This window comes from Barbus barbus, assembly GCF_936440315.1.
Source record: "Barbus barbus genome assembly, chromosome: 46".
Taxonomy (NCBI): Eukaryota; Metazoa; Chordata; class Actinopteri; order Cypriniformes; family Cyprinidae; genus Barbus; species Barbus barbus.
Window position 1 is genome coordinate 10,684,181 of NC_136724.1, and position 18,798 is coordinate 10,702,978.

General features: G+C 36.8%; 1 protein-coding gene across 3 annotated transcripts in view; it reads left to right on the forward strand.

Moving 5' to 3' along the window:
- Window positions 1–14,493, forward strand: part of LOC306865256 (double-stranded RNA-binding protein Staufen homolog 2-like) — a 143,958-nt gene extending 129,465 nt beyond the window's left edge. Inside the window, exons 14-15 of one of the 3 annotated variants that reach the window (XM_079409761.1) lie at window positions 9,452–9,540; window positions 13,293–14,493. In XM_079409761.1, the coding sequence (XP_079265887.1) occupies window positions 9,452–9,540; window positions 13,293–13,386 (183 nt within the window). In that variant the 3' untranslated portion in view covers window positions 13,387–14,493. Of the gene's footprint in view, window positions 1–9,451; window positions 9,559–13,292 lie in introns of all 3 variants that reach the window. The other 2 variants (XM_079409760.1, XM_079409762.1) reach the window with 2 other exon arrangements.
- The last annotated feature ends 4,305 nt before the right edge of the window (window positions 14,494–18,798 follow it).

Genomic DNA, 18,798 nt, shown 5'->3' on the forward strand with positions numbered 1-18,798 from the left:
AGTGAATGTACAGCGCTCTCTCCACCCTCAATACCACGACTGAGGTGCCCTTGAGCAAGGCACCGAACCCCCAACTGCTCCCCGGGCGCTGCAGCATAAAATGGCTGCCCACTGCTCCGGGTGTATGTTCACGGTATGTGTGTGTTCACTGCTGTGTGTGTGCACGTTGGATGGGTTAAATGCAGAGCACGAATTCCGAGTATCGGTCACCATACTTGGCTGAATGTCACTTCACATAGAAATGTCTTTCCACAAACTTGACGGTATCAGCACCATACTCCTTTGCACCTTCTCTGATGGCTTTTCGCAAACCAATAAATGGCCACAGCAGGAGATGGCCGATTGCCGAAGACGTGGACCTTCATTCGATACTCAATAATTTCCTTGTTGACATCATTGTCCTTGTGCCATAGGAATCGGAGGAAGTTGCGATGGTCTTCCAATAAACCACCAATAAATAATGGAACATCTGCTGAATGTCTGCTAGGATTGCAACCCTCTCTTTCCGGAAGCGTAGCAGGACGCCGACAAGGGAGTTATTGAGGTCGGGACCTGTGAGGAGGTCATTGAGAGAGATGCCCGAGTAACGAGCACTGGAATCAAAGACCACCCTGATCTGATTGGGTTTTTGAGGATGGTAGACCCCAAATGTAGGAAGATACCAGCATTCATCCTCTTCGCTCAGTAGCAGCACTACCTCAGCATGTCCGTTGGTAAAGATCTTTTCCATGAATGCCACATGCCACAAGGGAAGTCGTGGCCTAATGGTTAGAGAGTCAGACTCGTAATCCAAAGGTTGCAGGTTCGAGTCTCGGGCCGGCAGGGATTGTAGGTGGGGGTAGTGAATGTCCAGTGCTCTCTCCACCCTCAATACCACGACTGAGGTGCCCTTGAGCAAGGCACTGAACCCCCAACTGCTCCCCGGGTGCCGCAGCATAAATGGCTGCCCACTGCTCCGGGGGTGTGTTCACGGTGTGTGTGTGTTCACTGCTGTGCGTGTGCACGTTGGATGGGTTAAATGTAGAGCACAAATTCCGAGTATGGGTCACCATATTTTGGATTGCTTTGGTTATCCAGAATTACGTAGGCTTTGATGGCCATGTCATTGGAACCCTTAGGATACAGCTTTACGAGGCAGATTTTTGAGCATGAGCGGCCCCACTGACTTGGACCACAAACTTCCATATAGCTTGTATTGACAATAGCCATATTAGAATGATCTTCTCCCTCCCCGCCATCCACTTGTGATGGTGAAGGAGCCATGACTGCTTGAGGTGATGGGCCAGGGTGCATGGCCGCATCATGATAGTTGCTACCACATTCAGAGCATTTCACGGAGGACTTGGCGAGGTGAGAAACCGAAGAACAGCATTTGAAACATATTGCTTTCTCCTTGAGGAAGGCCTTTCTGTCGTCGAGGAGTTTGTTTCTGAATGTTCTGCATTTTTTCAAGGGGTGCGGTTTATTGTGTAATGGACAGATTTTGTTAGGGTCATCACTGGATGGACACACATCTGTTTTGTGAACTGAGATGGGTTTGTTGGTCTGGAAACCCTTCACGATGGATCTGTCAGGTTTTGCAGTTGTTGTAACACTGCTTTGATGCATAAAGCTAGGATAATTTCGCTTCTTTGCTTCACAGCACACAAAGTTACAGAAATACTCAAAGGGAGGAAACCGACCGTAATTTCCTTCTTTATACCATGACCCAGAAGTCACCCACTTGTCCTGAAGCCCATAAGTAAGCTTATCTACGATTGGTGCAATTCCACGTGAAGTGTCAAGGTATGACAGACCTGTGAGATAACCATCCTCTTTAGCACCTTGGATTTCCATAAGCAAATCCCCGAGTTCACGTAATTTGGTGTGGTCTTTAGCTGAAAATCTAGGAAAACTGTCCAATCGCTGAAACAGTGACCTTTCGGTGATTTCACGTAGTCTTTCCCATGCTTTGTGTAAAGCAAGATTGGGGTTACTGACATGCACTGAGCGGATACGTTTCGCCATTTCGCCAGATTCCTTTCCCCGCTATTTCGTCATGAGGTCTAATTCCTGGGTTCCTGTAAGGTGAACTTCATGAGCTGCACAGGTGAATAAGGAATAACATGACCGATAATTTTCAGGCTTATCATCAAATTGGTACAGTCCTGAATTAACGAGGTCTCTCCGAGCTAAATACTGTGCCAAAGGTTCTGCCTGAGGTGGCGTGCTAACTGGAGGAATGTATTGAGCAATGTAAGGCTTAGCAGGTGTATTCATGATGGGGCTGATCCTCCCAACTTCAGACAGATCAGATAGGTTTGTTGCAAGTAAATGCATACTATCAGCTTTCTCAGACTTTGGCTTGTTTTTGGTGTGAAGTGTTTTTCACAGCTGGACTCCATGTTATGAAGCTGTTATGTGAGTTAGCATGAAATGGAGGAGCGACGGGCAAAGCTCATAAGAGTGGAGAGGGAGAATGATTCTGAAGGTTAATTTGAGAATTGACATATTCACTGGTACGTTCAATTTGAACTTTCTCTGATTCAGATCCTCCTCTGTCAACTGCAGCATGCATTGCTAATTCGGCATCTTGCAGCACTTGTGCCTCCACAGCGGCTGCATCAGCTTCCCGTTGTGGTGTTAACACTTCCAACTCAGTGTCTATTCTTACTGTTTCCAGCTGATTTTGAGCTTCTCTTGTGGCCTTTTCCATTTTCAGTTTAGCCTCTTGGCTAGCATATGATGCTCACTTTGGCGGCTTCAGCTCTGGCCCGGGCATGGGCTGCACTCGTCGATGATGCAGATGACTTGCCACTTTTGTGATGCACACAGACGACTTGCTGCTTGTGGCCATTTTAACCATTTTAGCATCAAATAATGCCTTTTCACTGTAGTGTTCTCGTACAGTGTGTTGAAACTCTGACTAAACACCAAGTTAAACCATAGCCAATGAAGACAGAGTCGTAGTAAGGTTGATCATTTACTGTCACTCTTCCTCATTAACATTTGCGGTGAAAACTGTAGATAAAGGATATCCAGATAAAGGAAAATAATTATAAACTTATATTTCCACTTAAGAGTATGTACCAAAAAATACTAAAAGAAACTATATGCAAGTTAAATTCCTTAAAGGGCAACACACCAATAATTTATTGAATCCTATAGTCCACAATATTAAATCCAAAAGTAAATTGGGTGTTAAAACATCATTGTGCATGCTAATAAACAACTGCATAAGTTGACGCCAATCAATCTTAGTGAATCCCCCCCCCCAGTGTCTTTACTACAAGGAAACCAACCGACTGAATGTAGTTAATGCTTGCTTTCTACTCTCCATGTCCATGAGTGATAGGCTGTCAGATTCTCTCTACTTCAGCTTGAAGCCTTCCATGTTATCCTTGTTGGATGCTGCCCCTGTGAGAGCCAGGTCGATAGAGGTGCTTGGCCCTGTCGATCCATCACCCCCCTCTCAGTCCGCAAATTGGCCTCAGAGGCACTGAGCTCATCTCTCGGGGAAAGCGCCACTGTTTAGCCAAGGCAGTGAAGGAAATGAAAATGCAATCAGGGAAACCATTAAAGCAGCTTAGAAAAATGACTCCTCACTGTCCTTTGACAAAGTCCTCCGTTCGTCTTCCTGCACCGCCTTTTAGTCCGCTCTGATATATTTAGCTTTGACACATTCCACCTTTTTTCCGTTCATTTGAATCCAACGGTGAGCTGATGAATGCGTCCCGTAAAGTAGCGCATGTCGAGATTTATCAATTGAGCTTCGCTGAGTGGTGGCGTGTTATCTAAATCAAGGGGGAGTGATGTGGGGGTGTCACCTGGGGTCCCGGGACATGCGCTACTTCTGATCTGAGGTTCTCAACGACAGAGATTGACCACTTCCAGGTTGGGGGGCTTGACTAAACATATTTCAGCCCATCAGTGATTCGGCCTATCTCATTAGAAAAATAATGATGTAATTGACTGTTGTTACAATAGATAGGCAGATATTTATCTTTGAGCCCTCTGTTTGGTGATGGGCAGCCAGGCCTTTATCACATGCCTGTTTCCCCCCGGGCTTGATTCATGGTCTTTGTCTGGCAGCGCAAAAGCAGATGCTGCTTATTTACTCAGAGACTGTAATGGCACACACACACAACACCGGTAATTACCCTTTTGATTGCAATTTATTGGCCACAGGAGAGGATGAGTTATACGTTTTGTACCGTAGAGGCATCTGCATCCGAATCCATCAAAAGTCCAAACTTGCGCTTACATCTCAAGCCTCATTTTTACCCGGAATGTGTTAGATTGCTTAGAACGCGAGTCTTTTTAAATGTACCGTAAATGCCAGAGTGAATTTAGTCGCGAAGAATGTTTTTGATTCAATTTAGAGACATGTTTTGGTTTTGATTTTTGTAGGCACTTTGAATTTACGTCTTGGGATGGTGTCATTTTCATTCCCCCTCCATTCGTTTCCATACCGTGCATTTGCTCCCTGAAGTAAATTAAACGCATATTGAGTATTAAGTTGGCCTACGGATGATTTATTTGGCATTCAGGAAGTCCTTTTGGTGCTTGCTCTTTCATTGCAGTCCTGAGAGCTGTGCGTTTAGCGGGAAAACTCAGAATGCCTTTAAATTATCGTCTGGAATACTGAACAATTTCCTGGCTGTATAATGTCCTCCTTATTGAGCCTTATGCACGCTTGTCATCAATCACCAAAACAAATTTAATTTAACCCTGATTTATTACCAGTCCAAATGCCTCTGGGAATTTACATGCAACAGACTAAAGCTGTACAGTATGTTCCATTATAGATAAGAGTTGGTTTTCCAAAGATTTCCCGACTTGATAAGACATTCCACATGTAAAATCCTCAAAAAGGGTTTCGTAAATGGATAAATATATGCGGTGTACAGCACTGGCCGTGATAAATTGACTTAATTTTTCACCGTTCGCAGTGATTTGACTGTCATCCCTGCAGATGTGATGGCATAAACTCACTAACGTGGCTCGTTGTCATGTTCTGCACTCATTTCCTGTGCTTTGGCCAGCTCAGCTCCATTTTCACATTAGCATATGATGGACCATTCTCTAAGATGTTAAGTCAGAGTCTGGGTGTTTGTCAAGGTTCTGTAAGGTGATTGGATTTGTTTCAGGCCTGTCCTGTTTATTGCCTGTGAGGCTTTCTGACTGTTAGCAATGAGCCTGAAAAACAGCCATTTAAGACACACTGAAAAATGTATGGACATCACTGCAGAAAAGACTTTTCAAGCAAAACGTTTTTAAAAAATGATAAAATTAAGATATTAATAACACTTTTTTTAATCAGCAATGGATTTATCAAAAGGGACAGTAAATACTTTTACACACGTTACAAACTATTTATATTTTAAAAATAAACTATTATTCACTGAATCCGAAAAAATTGCCATTGTTTCCACAAAAATATTAAGCAGCACAGCTGTTTTCAGCATTGATAGTAATTGATAAAAAATGTTTCTTGAGCAGCATATCAGCATATAAGAAGGATTTCTGAAGGATCATGTGACACTGAAATCTGGAGTAATGATGCTGAAAGTTCAACTTTGCACCACAGGAATAAATTACATTTTAAAACATAAAAAAAAAGAATTGTAGAGAGTTAAGCCCCGTTCACACCAAGAGCGATAACTATAAAGATAGCAATATTAGCGTCCACATCAGGGGACAATATTGTCTGTTTATTCTAAGCTAATGTGCGTCTGCCGCTTTAAATTCTCGTGCCCGTTACAGCAGGATGGATTCTGATTGGCTGTCAATGTTTGTATCGTTAATCAGCCGGAAAAAAAATCATTCTGGGAGTGATTCCAACGATATTGTTTCTCTGTGCCTCTATCGTCATAGCTGTGGTGTGGACTCTTTAATATTCTTTAATATTGAGAACTATTTTTTTTTTTTTTACTTTATCTTTATCGTTATTTTTATAGTGATTGTCCTTGGTGTGAAGGGGGCTTTAGTCATTTATAGTTATTTTAAGCTTTAAAAATATTTCACAATATTTCTTTTACTGTATGTTTTATCACATAAATGCAGCCTTGATGTGCATAAGAGATTTCTCTCAAAATGTAAAAAAAATGTAATGACCTCAAACTATTGAGCAGTAGTGAATATATATGTGTGTATGTATGTATATGTATATATTATGTGTTTTAAATAAAATATATATATATATATATTGACACCTCTTGGACACATCAAACATGTGAAGTGAATAGTTTGCAGATGCTACTTGGTATGATATTTTGCATTTAATTAAAAAGCATTTTAGACGTGTAAATTAAATAAAATTATTTTTGGGAACGGTATGTACATCCTTCATAGTATAAGTTATGACTGATCTAAGATCAAATGATATTTGATGCATAACACTTATCAAAGTCTGTTCTCTCTGAGATAGACACACACGTAAAGATCCAACAGGGTGCCTGAAACAATTAGCTGGCGTTATTTGATCCAGCCAAATACTGATTAATCAGGGAGAGGAATGCTCACACATCTGTGTGTGTGTGTGTGTGTGCTGTCCACGCCTCTCATGAGTGGGCTGGGGGGTTTGGGTTCAGAGGGAATAGGCTGTCAGCTGTGAGAAATATGTCATGGTTGTTGCGTCCCATGCAGCACATCTGGTGCTCATTGGCAGGATGCTGGAGAGAGCATCAGCCCCGACAACCAGGTGGATCTGCCAATTCTCAACCCGCTTCTGTCACTGCGAGGGTCTCCTGCACCCCTCCTCACAACACTCACTATTCATGTTTTCTTTCGCTCCGCGTCCCTCTAGAGCCATGACTCTCAGTCGTAGTCATTTTATTTGGTCCTGTAAAGGGCTTCAGGGATTGTGACAGATATGTTCTATAAGACTTCCTAACATCCGGTCGTGGGGAGCAGCATCTGCCTGTAACATCTGACTGACAACTCACATACTGTACATACTGCAGGATACACTTCCTTTTTAGAAATTATACATTTAAGGCCTGTGTGCACTTAACAGGGTCGGGCAAACTCTGTTTACTGAATGCAAAAAAAGAATTAAAGGCTTCATTTACCATTCATGTTGGAATTTGGATTTACTTGGCCATTCCTTACAGGATGTTGAATGGAAGTGACAGGAAGAAAAATGTACTAAACTATCATTCAAATGCTGTCTCACAAGAGAGGAATTTTCGTTAAGTCTAACAGAACAAATCATTGGGACAAACCATTCAAAATTACATTAATAATATTGACTAATTATTCTGATTTATATTCACTGTACTCTTTTAGCATATTAGAAATGTCCAGTGTTATTATTAATGAAAACTAAAACTATTAAACCTTTTCGTTATTTGAAATAAAGCTGAAATAAAATAAAATTATAAATATTAGAGGAATAACATACATTTAAATATATTTTATTAAAGTAAAATGAAAATTAGAAATGTTGTATAATAACTAAAATAATATAAGTTTAGGATGAAGCACTAAAATTACTAAAATAAATATAAATAAAAGCTAAATAGAAGTATTTAAAAAAAAAAGTTAAATAAAAATGACAAAAAAACAAAACATTTGCTAAAACAAACTAAAATTACAATGAAAACAGAAAAATAAAAATATAAGCTAATTAAAAATATTATACATATTCTAATAGTATATAAATCATACTAAAATCTATCTATCTATCTATCTATCTATCTATCTGTCTATCTGTCTGTCTGTCTGTCTGTCTGTCTGTCTATCTATCTATCTATCTATCTATCTATCTATCTGTGTCTGTCTATCTATCTATCTATCTATCTATCTATCTATCTATCTATCTATCTATCTATCTATCTATCTATCTATCTATCTATCTATCTATCTATCTGTCTGTCTGTCTGTCTGTCTGTCTGTCTGTCTGTCTGTCTGTCTGTCTGTCTGTCTGTCGTTCTATCTATCTATCTATCTATCTATCTATCTATCTATCTATCTATCTATCTATCTATCTATCTATCTATCTATCTATCTATCTATCTATCTATCTATCTATCTATCTATCTATCTATGTGTCTGTCTATCGTTCTATCTGTCTGTCTGTCTATCTATCTATCTATCTATCTATCTATCTATCTATCTATCTATCTATCTATCTATCTATCTGTCTATCTGTCTGTCTGTCTGTCTGTCTATATAAAAATATTATACATATTCTAATAGTATATAAATCATACTAAAATCTATCTATCGTTCTATCTATCTATCTATCTATCTATCTATCTATCTATCTATCTATCTATCTATCTATCTATCTATCTATCTATCTATCTATCTATCTATCTATCTATCTATCTATCTATCTATGTGTCTGTCTATCGTTCTATCTGTCTGTCTATCTATCTATCTATCTATCTATCTATCTATCTATCTATCTATCTATCTATCTATCTATCTATCTATCTATCTATCTATCTATCTATCTATCTATCTATCTATCTATCTATCTATCTATCTATCTATCTATGTGTCTGTCTATCGTTCTATCTGTCTGTCTATCTATCTATCTATCTATCTATCTATCTATCTATCTATCTATCTATCTATCTATCTATCTATCTATCTATCTATCTATCTATCTATCTATCTATCTATCTATCTATCTATCTATCTATCTATCTATCTATCTGTCTGTCTGTCTGTCTGTCTGTCTGTCTGTCTGTCTGTCTGTCTGTCTGTCTGTCTGTCTGTCTGTCTGTCTGTCTGTCTGTCTGTCTATATAAAAATATTATACATATTCTAATAGTATATAAATCATACTAAAATCTATCTATCGTTCTATCTATCTATCTATCGTTCTATCTATCGTTCTATCTATCTATCTACACACGTGTGTGTGTCTGTGTGTGTGTATGAAATACAAATGCGTTTAAGTGGCATTTAAAAAAATAATGATGCTTAAGAAAACTGAAATGTATTATTAAAAATGAAACTAATTACAATTACATTTCAGGTATTATTAGACTTCCCATAAATTCAAATTTGAATTGCCGTTCCTTTGATGTTAGTTTACGCATTTGTAAACTTTGTGGTTTAGTCAAAGATTCTCCTTGGCTGTTCTTCCTGTGGACTCGATGACTTTCCAGAGCAAAACAGGATATCAGTTTCACCTGAGTTATCAGACGTTATTATTTCAGCACACTGTGTCCACACACTTGATTTATTGCTCATTTTTTGCATATCGGCCCATAACGTGGCCGATTGGGAGCGTAAACCCACTCATTGGCTGGAGGAAATGCAAGCCTGAAAACGTTGACCTAATAACATTAGATAAATGTTAGATAAGCACAGAGCTGGAAAGGGCCAAACAAAACAGAGGGAGCAGAAAGCGTCCTGTCAGTCTCGGGTTTCTGATAGTAAGTGTTATTTAAAAAGCAGCTGATGTGGGTTATGTTGTCTCACTCAAAGCCATCTGTTTCCTTACCTCACACAGGCTGCTCTTAGTGCCTTGAAACAGCTGTCAGAACAAGGACTGGACCCGGTGGATGGACCAATCAAGGTAGAGAATGGATCATGTGACATGTATGTACAAACAGAGTCGTAAGTATGCCACAACACCTTCATTTTAGAAAAGATCATATATGTAAATAACTCCCGACCGGAAGAAATCCGTTATGTTTCGATGACATTATATCTAAATGACAAAAGCGCTCAGAGGCAATCTGGTTAACCATTGCCTTTATATAAACTGTTAGGAGATTCTCAAGATGATTTAACGAAATGGACATGATTTATCCATTTAAATATTTACATATCATCATGTTAGCGGCCTTGAAATGCTTCCCATGTGTTGTTCCAAGCAGAGTTAGCTTAATTTAAGCCAATATATTGGCCCGATTCTTGCATAAACCAGAATTAATTCAGTGTTTTGAATGCTGTCCTAAAATTTATGATGTAATATCAGTTCATTACACAAGTAAATAATAGTTTATTTAAAAACAACTGCCACTGTATGAGTACACAGCGCTGGTTTAATGATTGATTGTTTGAGATCATTGTTACAGATTATGTAATCGGGTGGGGAACACAAAATAAAATGTATCAGCGATTTGACAGTTATAATTGATTTACATAAGGGAATACCTTAAGCGTCTGTTCACATCACCAGTTTTACAGTCGTCATTTTATGTAACCGGCTACACTGTTTTTTTTCTCTGCACTGCAGCTTAACAAAACAACACTCTTAAAAGGTGGAGGGGAACTTATAAAGACGATTATGATGGTTGCTTTTTACCTGCATATGAAAAATAATAAAAGCTTTTAAAGGGATAGTTCACCCAAAAATGAAAATTATGTCATTAATTACTCACCCTCACGCCATTCCAAACCTGAAAATAAGACCTTCGTTCATCTTCTGAACACAAATTAAGACATTTTTGATGAAATCTGAGAGCTTTCTGACCCTCCATAGACAGCAATGTAACTCAAATATTTCCAGACCCAGAAACGTAGCAAAAACGTTGTTAAAATAGTCCATGTGACATAAGTGGTTCAATTTTACAAAGCTACGAGAATACTTTTTGTGCTCGAAGAAAACAAAAATAATGACTTTATTCAAAAATTCTTCTCCCCGAGTTACCATCTTTCCGCTATTATCCAGAGTATCACGACGCACAAAAAGTATTCTCGTAGCTTCATAAAATTATGGTTGAACCACATGGACTATTTTAAAGATCTCCTTACTACCTTTCTGGGCCTTGAACATGATAGTTGCATTTCTGTCTATAGAGGGTCAGAAAGCTCTCAGATTTCATCAAAAATGTCTTAATTTGTGAAAAAAAAAATCAAGAGTATACAATCAATGAGAATGCTTTATGAATCTGTTGTCAATAAAAGAGAAGCATTTCAAAAGAGAAGTTTCCCTGCGGTTTTCCACAACAATAAAAGCTTAACGTTTGAAAGCAAAGAAAGATTTATGGTTGTTTTTTTTTAAAGCAAAGAAAAGAACAGCTATAAATATTAGTATTGTAATTGTACTGTTGTTAAATAATAATATAGCTAAAATATTATTATGAAGTACTTTAGTCAAATAGTATTAAAGTGATATTTATTTTTTATAATTTGATTTAATAATGATAATAATAATACATATATTTTAATTAGTGCTGTCAAACGATTAATCGCATCCAAAATAAAGGTTTCTGTTTACATATTATATGTGTGTGTACTGTGTATATTTATTAGGTGTATATATAAATACAAACACATGCATGTATATATTTAAGAAAAATGTTATATTTATATATTAAATATATTTTAATATAATATTAATTATATAAATATAAACATGTAAATACGTATAACTATTTTCAAAATATATACTGTATGTGTGTTTCTTTATATATACAAAATAAATATATATATAGTAGACACACATATATTATGTAAACAAAAACTTTTATTTTAGATGCGATTAATCGCGATTAATCGGTTTGACAGCACTAATTTTAATAGTAATACTATTAATTAAAATTAGACCCGTTTCGCCAATCTATTCTGCCTGTTTTTTTGTTTTTTTTAATGAAATAATGCACATACATGGCTGGTAAAAATATTTTCTCAAGCGAGGTATGGCAAAATGTTATTTTTAGACCCTGGGTGTATCAATATTTTTGGCCAATCAGATGCTCTCTAGAATGAAAACGTTCCTCCGCCTAATCTGATTATCAAAAAAAGTAGCAAGTCACAGTTATCTACAGCCTGTTGGAAAATATAAGCCATTCAAGATTTCTCCAAACTTCCTGTTTCAGTTGAAAACATGTCATCACAGAAAAGAGAACTACTTAACTTAAAAATAACTACTCATGCTATGCTTTCACTGCTTTGTATTTCTACTACTTGTGTTATTGCCTCCTTAAAATGAATCCCTTATGTTCATTTTTGGATAAAAACATCCGCTAAAAGAATAAATGTAATCATCAAGCCATTTTATGGTGTCTTTAGTTTGTACACACTGCTCACTCACACACACGCACACACAGTATAGTAAATATCAGTGACAGGTGGAGCTCCCTTCTGATTTTGTGCTGCAGAGACAGACAAGATTTGTCCTTTAAATGTCAACGTCTGAAACCTGTCAGCTCACTCCACTTAATGACTAAAACGATTACACACACACACACACACACTGGCTGAGCTTATCACTTTCACAGAAACACATGCATGCAATATGGATTTTCCTGCAGTGGAAACCCTCTCACCACTCCACTCCGTGTCTTTGCATGATCTTTATCGTCCTGTAATCAGAGGGGTTGCTGTGGGAAAAATGAATCTCTGTCATATCCCTGATGAACAGAGAGCTGGAGAATGAAATATGAGAATGGAAATGATAGACACACCAGAACGGAAATCTCACCAACCCGTTCAAGAATATTTTCATAGTAGGTGTGCCGTAGGAAAAGGTTAAAGAAATGTTTATTTACAGTGGCTTCGGCTTCTCAGTGCAGTCATGAGCTAGAACAGAACAAAGAGGAGAAACTGCCTTGTTCGACAGCCCATATAGGTCACAATGAACGAGGCTGATGGCAAGCAAAGGCTTCAGTAAAAATCATTAAGATCCTTTTATCCGTACATCACTGCATTACTTTATAGAATTTATATATACATTCCTGTTTAAAAGTTTGATTTAAAAAAAAAAAGTAATATTGTGAAATATTATTACAATTCAAAATAAATGTTTTCTATATAAAATTGAATCTATTTCTGTGATGCAAAGCTGAATTTTCAACATCATTACTCTTCATTGAATCACATAATTCTTCAGAAATCATTCTAATATGCAGATTTGGTGCTCAAGAAACATTTTATTTTTATTATAAGTACCAGTGTTCAAATCAATTGTGTAAAAAGCATTTAATTTCAGGATTCTTTGATAAATAGAAAGTTATTTCGCTTTCAATCAATTCAATGCATGCTTGCTAAAAAAGCTTGCTTATTATTTGTATTTTTATTATAGATTTTATGTATAATTCTGTATTTTTATATTTTAAATTTATATTATTTTATATTTACTTTGTATTATATTATTATTTATATATAATGTTTATATGCAATTATATATGTATTTGTATATAGTTTGTATAATATTATAAGATAGATAGATAGATAGATAGATAGATAGATAGATAGATAGATAGATAGATAGATAGATAGATAGATAGATAGATAGATAGATAGATATGTATGTTATTATATTATTATTGCTTTATTTAATTTTTTTTTAAATGCAGTGGTGGATCATAATTAATCTTCATTTGTACCTGTTTGTCTTGTAGACAAGCAAAACGTCTGGCCGAGCGGACGGACAGCAAACCGACTAACTCAGGCACCACTGCTCAGGACTGCAAGGATTCAAAGGCCGTCGTCTAGGAGCTGAACTCACCCTTCCGCCCCGTCCCCCGAAAGCCCCCACGACCGTCGCTGCATCCTTCTACACGTGTCAACATGCAATATGGTGGATGTGTCCCATGATATGAAATGACAAAAAATGCATTCTTTGAGTCTATGTGAAGACAACACTATCTTAACACAACATTTATTTACTCTAGAGTTAACTAAAAAGAGCAAGCAAGTGAACTTAGAGAAAAAAAGATAAAAATATAATGCATGGTAATGTTTGAAAATTAAGGGAAACTTCCCCATTTGATAGATGTTTGAATATTATTTTCACCTTGCCTCCAAGTGATATGGATTTAAACAGGCTTATGTCATGCCATTAGTATACAAAAAAAAAAATCATTATTGGGGAAAACAAAGTTGTGTATCTTATTTGGGGGGTTATTATTATTTTCCTTTTCTCTTTAATCTATGAATAATAATGCTTGAGTATTTAAAGATTAACCAATGCCAGTGCTGTGAAGTCGTAGTTGTTGTCTTCATATATAGTCACCCAGCTTACCGTGTATGCTGACATAAAGCATTCATCTATCTATATGGATGTATATGACTTGTAGAATATCATACACAGAGGAAAAGAAAAACATACGAGTGCAAACCAATGGATAAAACTGATGCTAGAGGTCAACAGCACAGGATCACCTGCGATACAACTGATCCAGAGTATCCAGTTGAACAAACAACCCTCTTGCCTTCTGTAACGTTCCTTGAAATTAGAATTTCTTCTTGACAGAAACACAAGAGGCCCTGAATAGCGATCTACAGGTCCGCCTCTTTAGTCCTGTTTGATGATTGTTTTCTTCTCCCTTCAGTTTTGTCCAGCACATCTACACCTATGCTGTGTGTTGTATTGACTCGATACATCAACTGAGTGCTTTTAAGGACTGCATTCTGGAGAAAAGAGAGGCTGTGATCAATAGAGACATGCTATCTTTTCAAAACGATCGAGTCGTAGAACAATTATCTGAAGCTGGTAACTCACTGGAAGAGCATTTTTCTCTCCCTGAAGATATACAGTGTAATAACAGACATGTCAGTTACTTAAAATGCAGTAAAATCACATCAGTTCATGTTGAAACTATTGGTGTCTGTTGTCGTCTTTCCCATTTGTTTTTCCATGTTTTTAATTTATCAAAATCCTAATTACTAAAATCCTAAATATTTCCAGGTTTAAACATGTATGAGTTTGTTTCTTGTGTTGAACACAAAAGAAGATATTTTGAAGATTGTTGGTAACAAAACAGTTGGTGGTAGCCATTGACTCCCATAGTATTTTTTTCCCACACTATGGAAGTCAATAGCTACTGCCAACTGTTTAGTTACCAACTTTATTCAAATTTCTTTTGTGCTTAAAGGGATAGTTCACCCAAAAATGAAAATTCTGTCATTAATTACTCACCCTCATGTCATTCAAAACCTGTAAGACTTTCGTTCATCTTCGGAACACAAATGAAGATATTTTTGATGAATTCCGAGAGCTCTCTGACCCTCCCATAGACAGCAAGGATCCTTCTACGATCAAGGTTCAGAAACGTAGCAAGGAAATTGTTAAAATAATCCATGTGACATCAGTCGTTCATCAGTTGCTTCGAGAATACATTTTTCTTTGTGTGCAAAGAAAACAGAAATAATGACTTCATTCAACAAATTGTTAATTTGTTAATCAATATCTTAATTTGTGTTCTGAAGATGAATGAAGGACTTACAGGTTTGGAACGACATGAGGGTGAGTAATTAATGACAGAATTTTCATTTTTGGGTGAACTATCCCTTTAACAGAAGAAACAAAATCCTACATGTTAGGAACATGAGTAAATGATGACAGAATTTTCATCTTTGAGTGAACTCTCCCTTTAAGATTACATTCTTTATAGCTACACAACCATGTTTTCATGTTTTCTTGCCAACACATGGGTGTGAATTAAAAACCACAGGCGATTTGCTCAAGCATATGGCGTAGTGCTGTGTCATACCTAAAGGGACTTTAAGGCTCAGTAACACATGAATGATCTTCCGTGAATCTTTCAGCCATTGCAACACAGCAGTCTAAAAATAGCTCCATACTATGAGTCCATTCAGTATCACCAAGGAAACAGTCATTCATTCATAGTTAGAGGATCACTACCATACAAGACCAAGCTCACCAATTGGAAAAACAAGTTTGTTATTTCATTGACATCTGAAAGAGTAAATCTTTCACCCATGTAATTTAGCAAATGTAGAGCACTATAGTAACTGGTTTTTGGTATTATTTGTAGTAAAACCATGGCTAATTGTCTTTAGAACACCTTGTATAAATGCATAGTAAGGTGCTAAATCACTCAGCCTACATTAGCAATAACAATGTGCTAAAAACCAGTCAGAACACCGTAACCTTGGTAACCATTCATTCACAACATCCTAGCATTATAACAATGAGTTTTGCACAAGCAAGCTGTGATTTCTTAAGAAAAGTTCTTTTTGATTGCTGGTTCCTGTGCTGGATTGACTGAAAGTGTCCTGTGGCGGGCAATGAAGAAACCGATCAATCTCACTATCTCGTTCATCAGTATGAGGGCCTTTGTAATTATTACTGTCAATTATAGGTAGCTGCAATTAGTGTGGAATTCAGATTGGGGAAGGAGCTCAATATGAAGGCTGATGGATTGACTTGTTGGCTGGCTTTGTAAATGACCTCTTTCTCCCATTTGTTAAATATATTCACATACCTATAAGCATTTAACACTTTACTATTAGGTTTATGTGCCAGTACCCCTGATATGCCTCGCAACAAGATATTTTTTTTTTTACCTTAAATGAATATGAGATTAAATATGTCATCCTTCAAGTGGTAAGCTACTAAAATCTTCGCCAATGGCAACTGCTCTGTCCCATTTGACTCATAATGCTGTTAACTTTGACCTTTTTTGCTATAGGGTAACAAAGTTAATTGATTTTTCCACCAGAATTAAGTGTTATCGATCTTTTAAAGCTAAATTAGTGCTTCTGTTACTCTGCTGAGTGAAAGGGAAAATAAGTCTTGTATGGGCAAGGGAAGCATTTCATCTTGTGTTTTCAAAGCTATGAATTTCTGGCACTGTGAAGCTTAATTATTTTCTTAGTGGGGAGTTGCTTCAGTTGACTGATCCTATCTTAACAATTACCATAGCTGCGGGAGTTTTGATGAGTCAATATTTCTTTGTCTCTGTATTTCACTAATCTCTTAGTACGGACCATCAGTCAGGCCAATTAGCCTGACTCAAACACCTCCGCTGCTGGCTACCGACATCAGTTGCTTTGAGATCAGTTCTTTTCAACGCTTGAAAAACATTGACTGCCCAAAGAGATGTATGTCTGCAGTGCCTGTTGCTATGGGTTTGTGAATGACTGACCTATGATAAGGTGACAAGATTTCTAAAATGGAAACATTATTGTTCAGTGGTCTAGATATAATTGAAATCTCAGTTGTGTTATCTATCACTTACAAAATAGGGATAAGACATTTGTTTTTTGTTTTTTTAATTGTTGTGTGTGTATATACTATTATACTTATACGTTTAAGGTTTTACTACAGTTCATCAAAGTAATATTAGATCAAAGTGATAACTTAACAAAATCTCTTCTGCTCACAGAGGCTGCATCGGTTGATTAAAAATACAATAATATTGTGTAATATTTAAAAAAAATGTTTTCTATTTTAATTAATTTGAATGTAATTCCTGTAATGGCAAAGCTGAATTTTCAGCAGTCAATTACTTCAGATCCTTCAGAAATTAATTTTAAGATAAAAAACAATATTAAAATTTTATTCAGCAAAGACGTTAAACTGATCGAAAACAGCACAGTTAAATGCAAAAATACATTCTGCTTAAATGGACACTATGAAAAATACAAACAAAAATCATAAACCATGTGGTCTCATTTATAAAATTATAAGATTTAATCTTATTTAGCGTGCATGCATAAGCTAAAATCCACGCCAGCGTTCAATTCTTGCGGCTGACCATTCTCAAGTAAAGGATTTAGGTGTTGACTGGTGCTCCATTATATGTTAATGGCATTAATTAGGTGGCACTCACAAAACGGAGGTCTGAAACCATTCAGCTGCGCACAACTTTAAGATAATTTGTGATTTATAAATTTCACTTCTGAAAGAGAGGTGTGCGCGCAAATGTTTTTTGTGTGTAGTTCATTCTCTGAATCACACTTATGCGTTGTGAAATGATTGTAAGATCAAATGTAGGACAGTTTCCATGTAACATTTCATAAATGAGGCCCCATCGTGTTCAGAATGGCACGCCCTCTTATTCACGCAACATTTACTCTGACATGGGTTTTTGAAGAAATACTACACCCACTCAACATGTAATAGGTCTGTCATATTTGGAAAATGACTGATTTTTGACTCATTCACTGATTTTTGACATTGCTAACCTTTCAAAATTGCATTTCAGTTCAGTGTATTACTCTGAGCAGATTCATCTCTTATGAAACACACTCAAGCTGTAAGTATGATGAGGCATGGTCACACCTCTCTTTCTAAACTATCTAAACTAATAGATTATGTAAAAAATTTAAAAGATTGGATGACCAATAATGTCCTCCTATTAAATTCAGATAAGACAGAGATATTACTTATTGGACCAAAAAACAGTACACAAAATCTCTTGGATTACAATTTGCAACTAGACGGATGCACTGTCACGTCCTCTAAAGTCAAAAATCTGGGTGTTATATTAGACAGCAAATTGTCCTTTGAAAATCATATTTCCCATGTTACAAAAACAGCATTCTTCCATCTTAGAAACATTGCCAAGCTTCGAAACATGCTACCTGTTTCTGATGCAGAAAAGCTAGTTCATGCATTCATGACCTCTAGACTGGACTATTGTAATGCATTGCTAGCTGGTTGTCCTGCATCTTCAATAAACAAGCTACATATAGTCCAAAATGCAGCGCCTAGAGTTCTTACCAGGTCAAGAAAATATGATCATATTACCCCAATTTTACAGTCTCTGCACTGGCTACCTATTCAGTTCCATATCATTTACAAAATATTATTACTTGCCTATAAGGCCCTAAATGGTTTAGCTCCTGCGTACCTAACTTGTCTTCTAGCACGCTACAATCCAACCCGCTCCCTAAGGTCGCAAAACTCTGGACTTTTGGTAGTACCTAGGATAGCAAAGTCCACTAAAGGAGGTGGAGCTTTTTCACATTTGGCTCCCAAACTCTGGAATAGCCTTCCTGATAACCTTTGGTGTTCAGATACACTTTCTCTGTTTAAATCTAGATTAAAGACACATCTCTTTAGCCAAGCATTCACATAATGCATTTTATAATCTTGTACTGCAGTTATATCTGATCAAATGTACATTATTATTCTTTAGCTTGGGTTGAACAAAT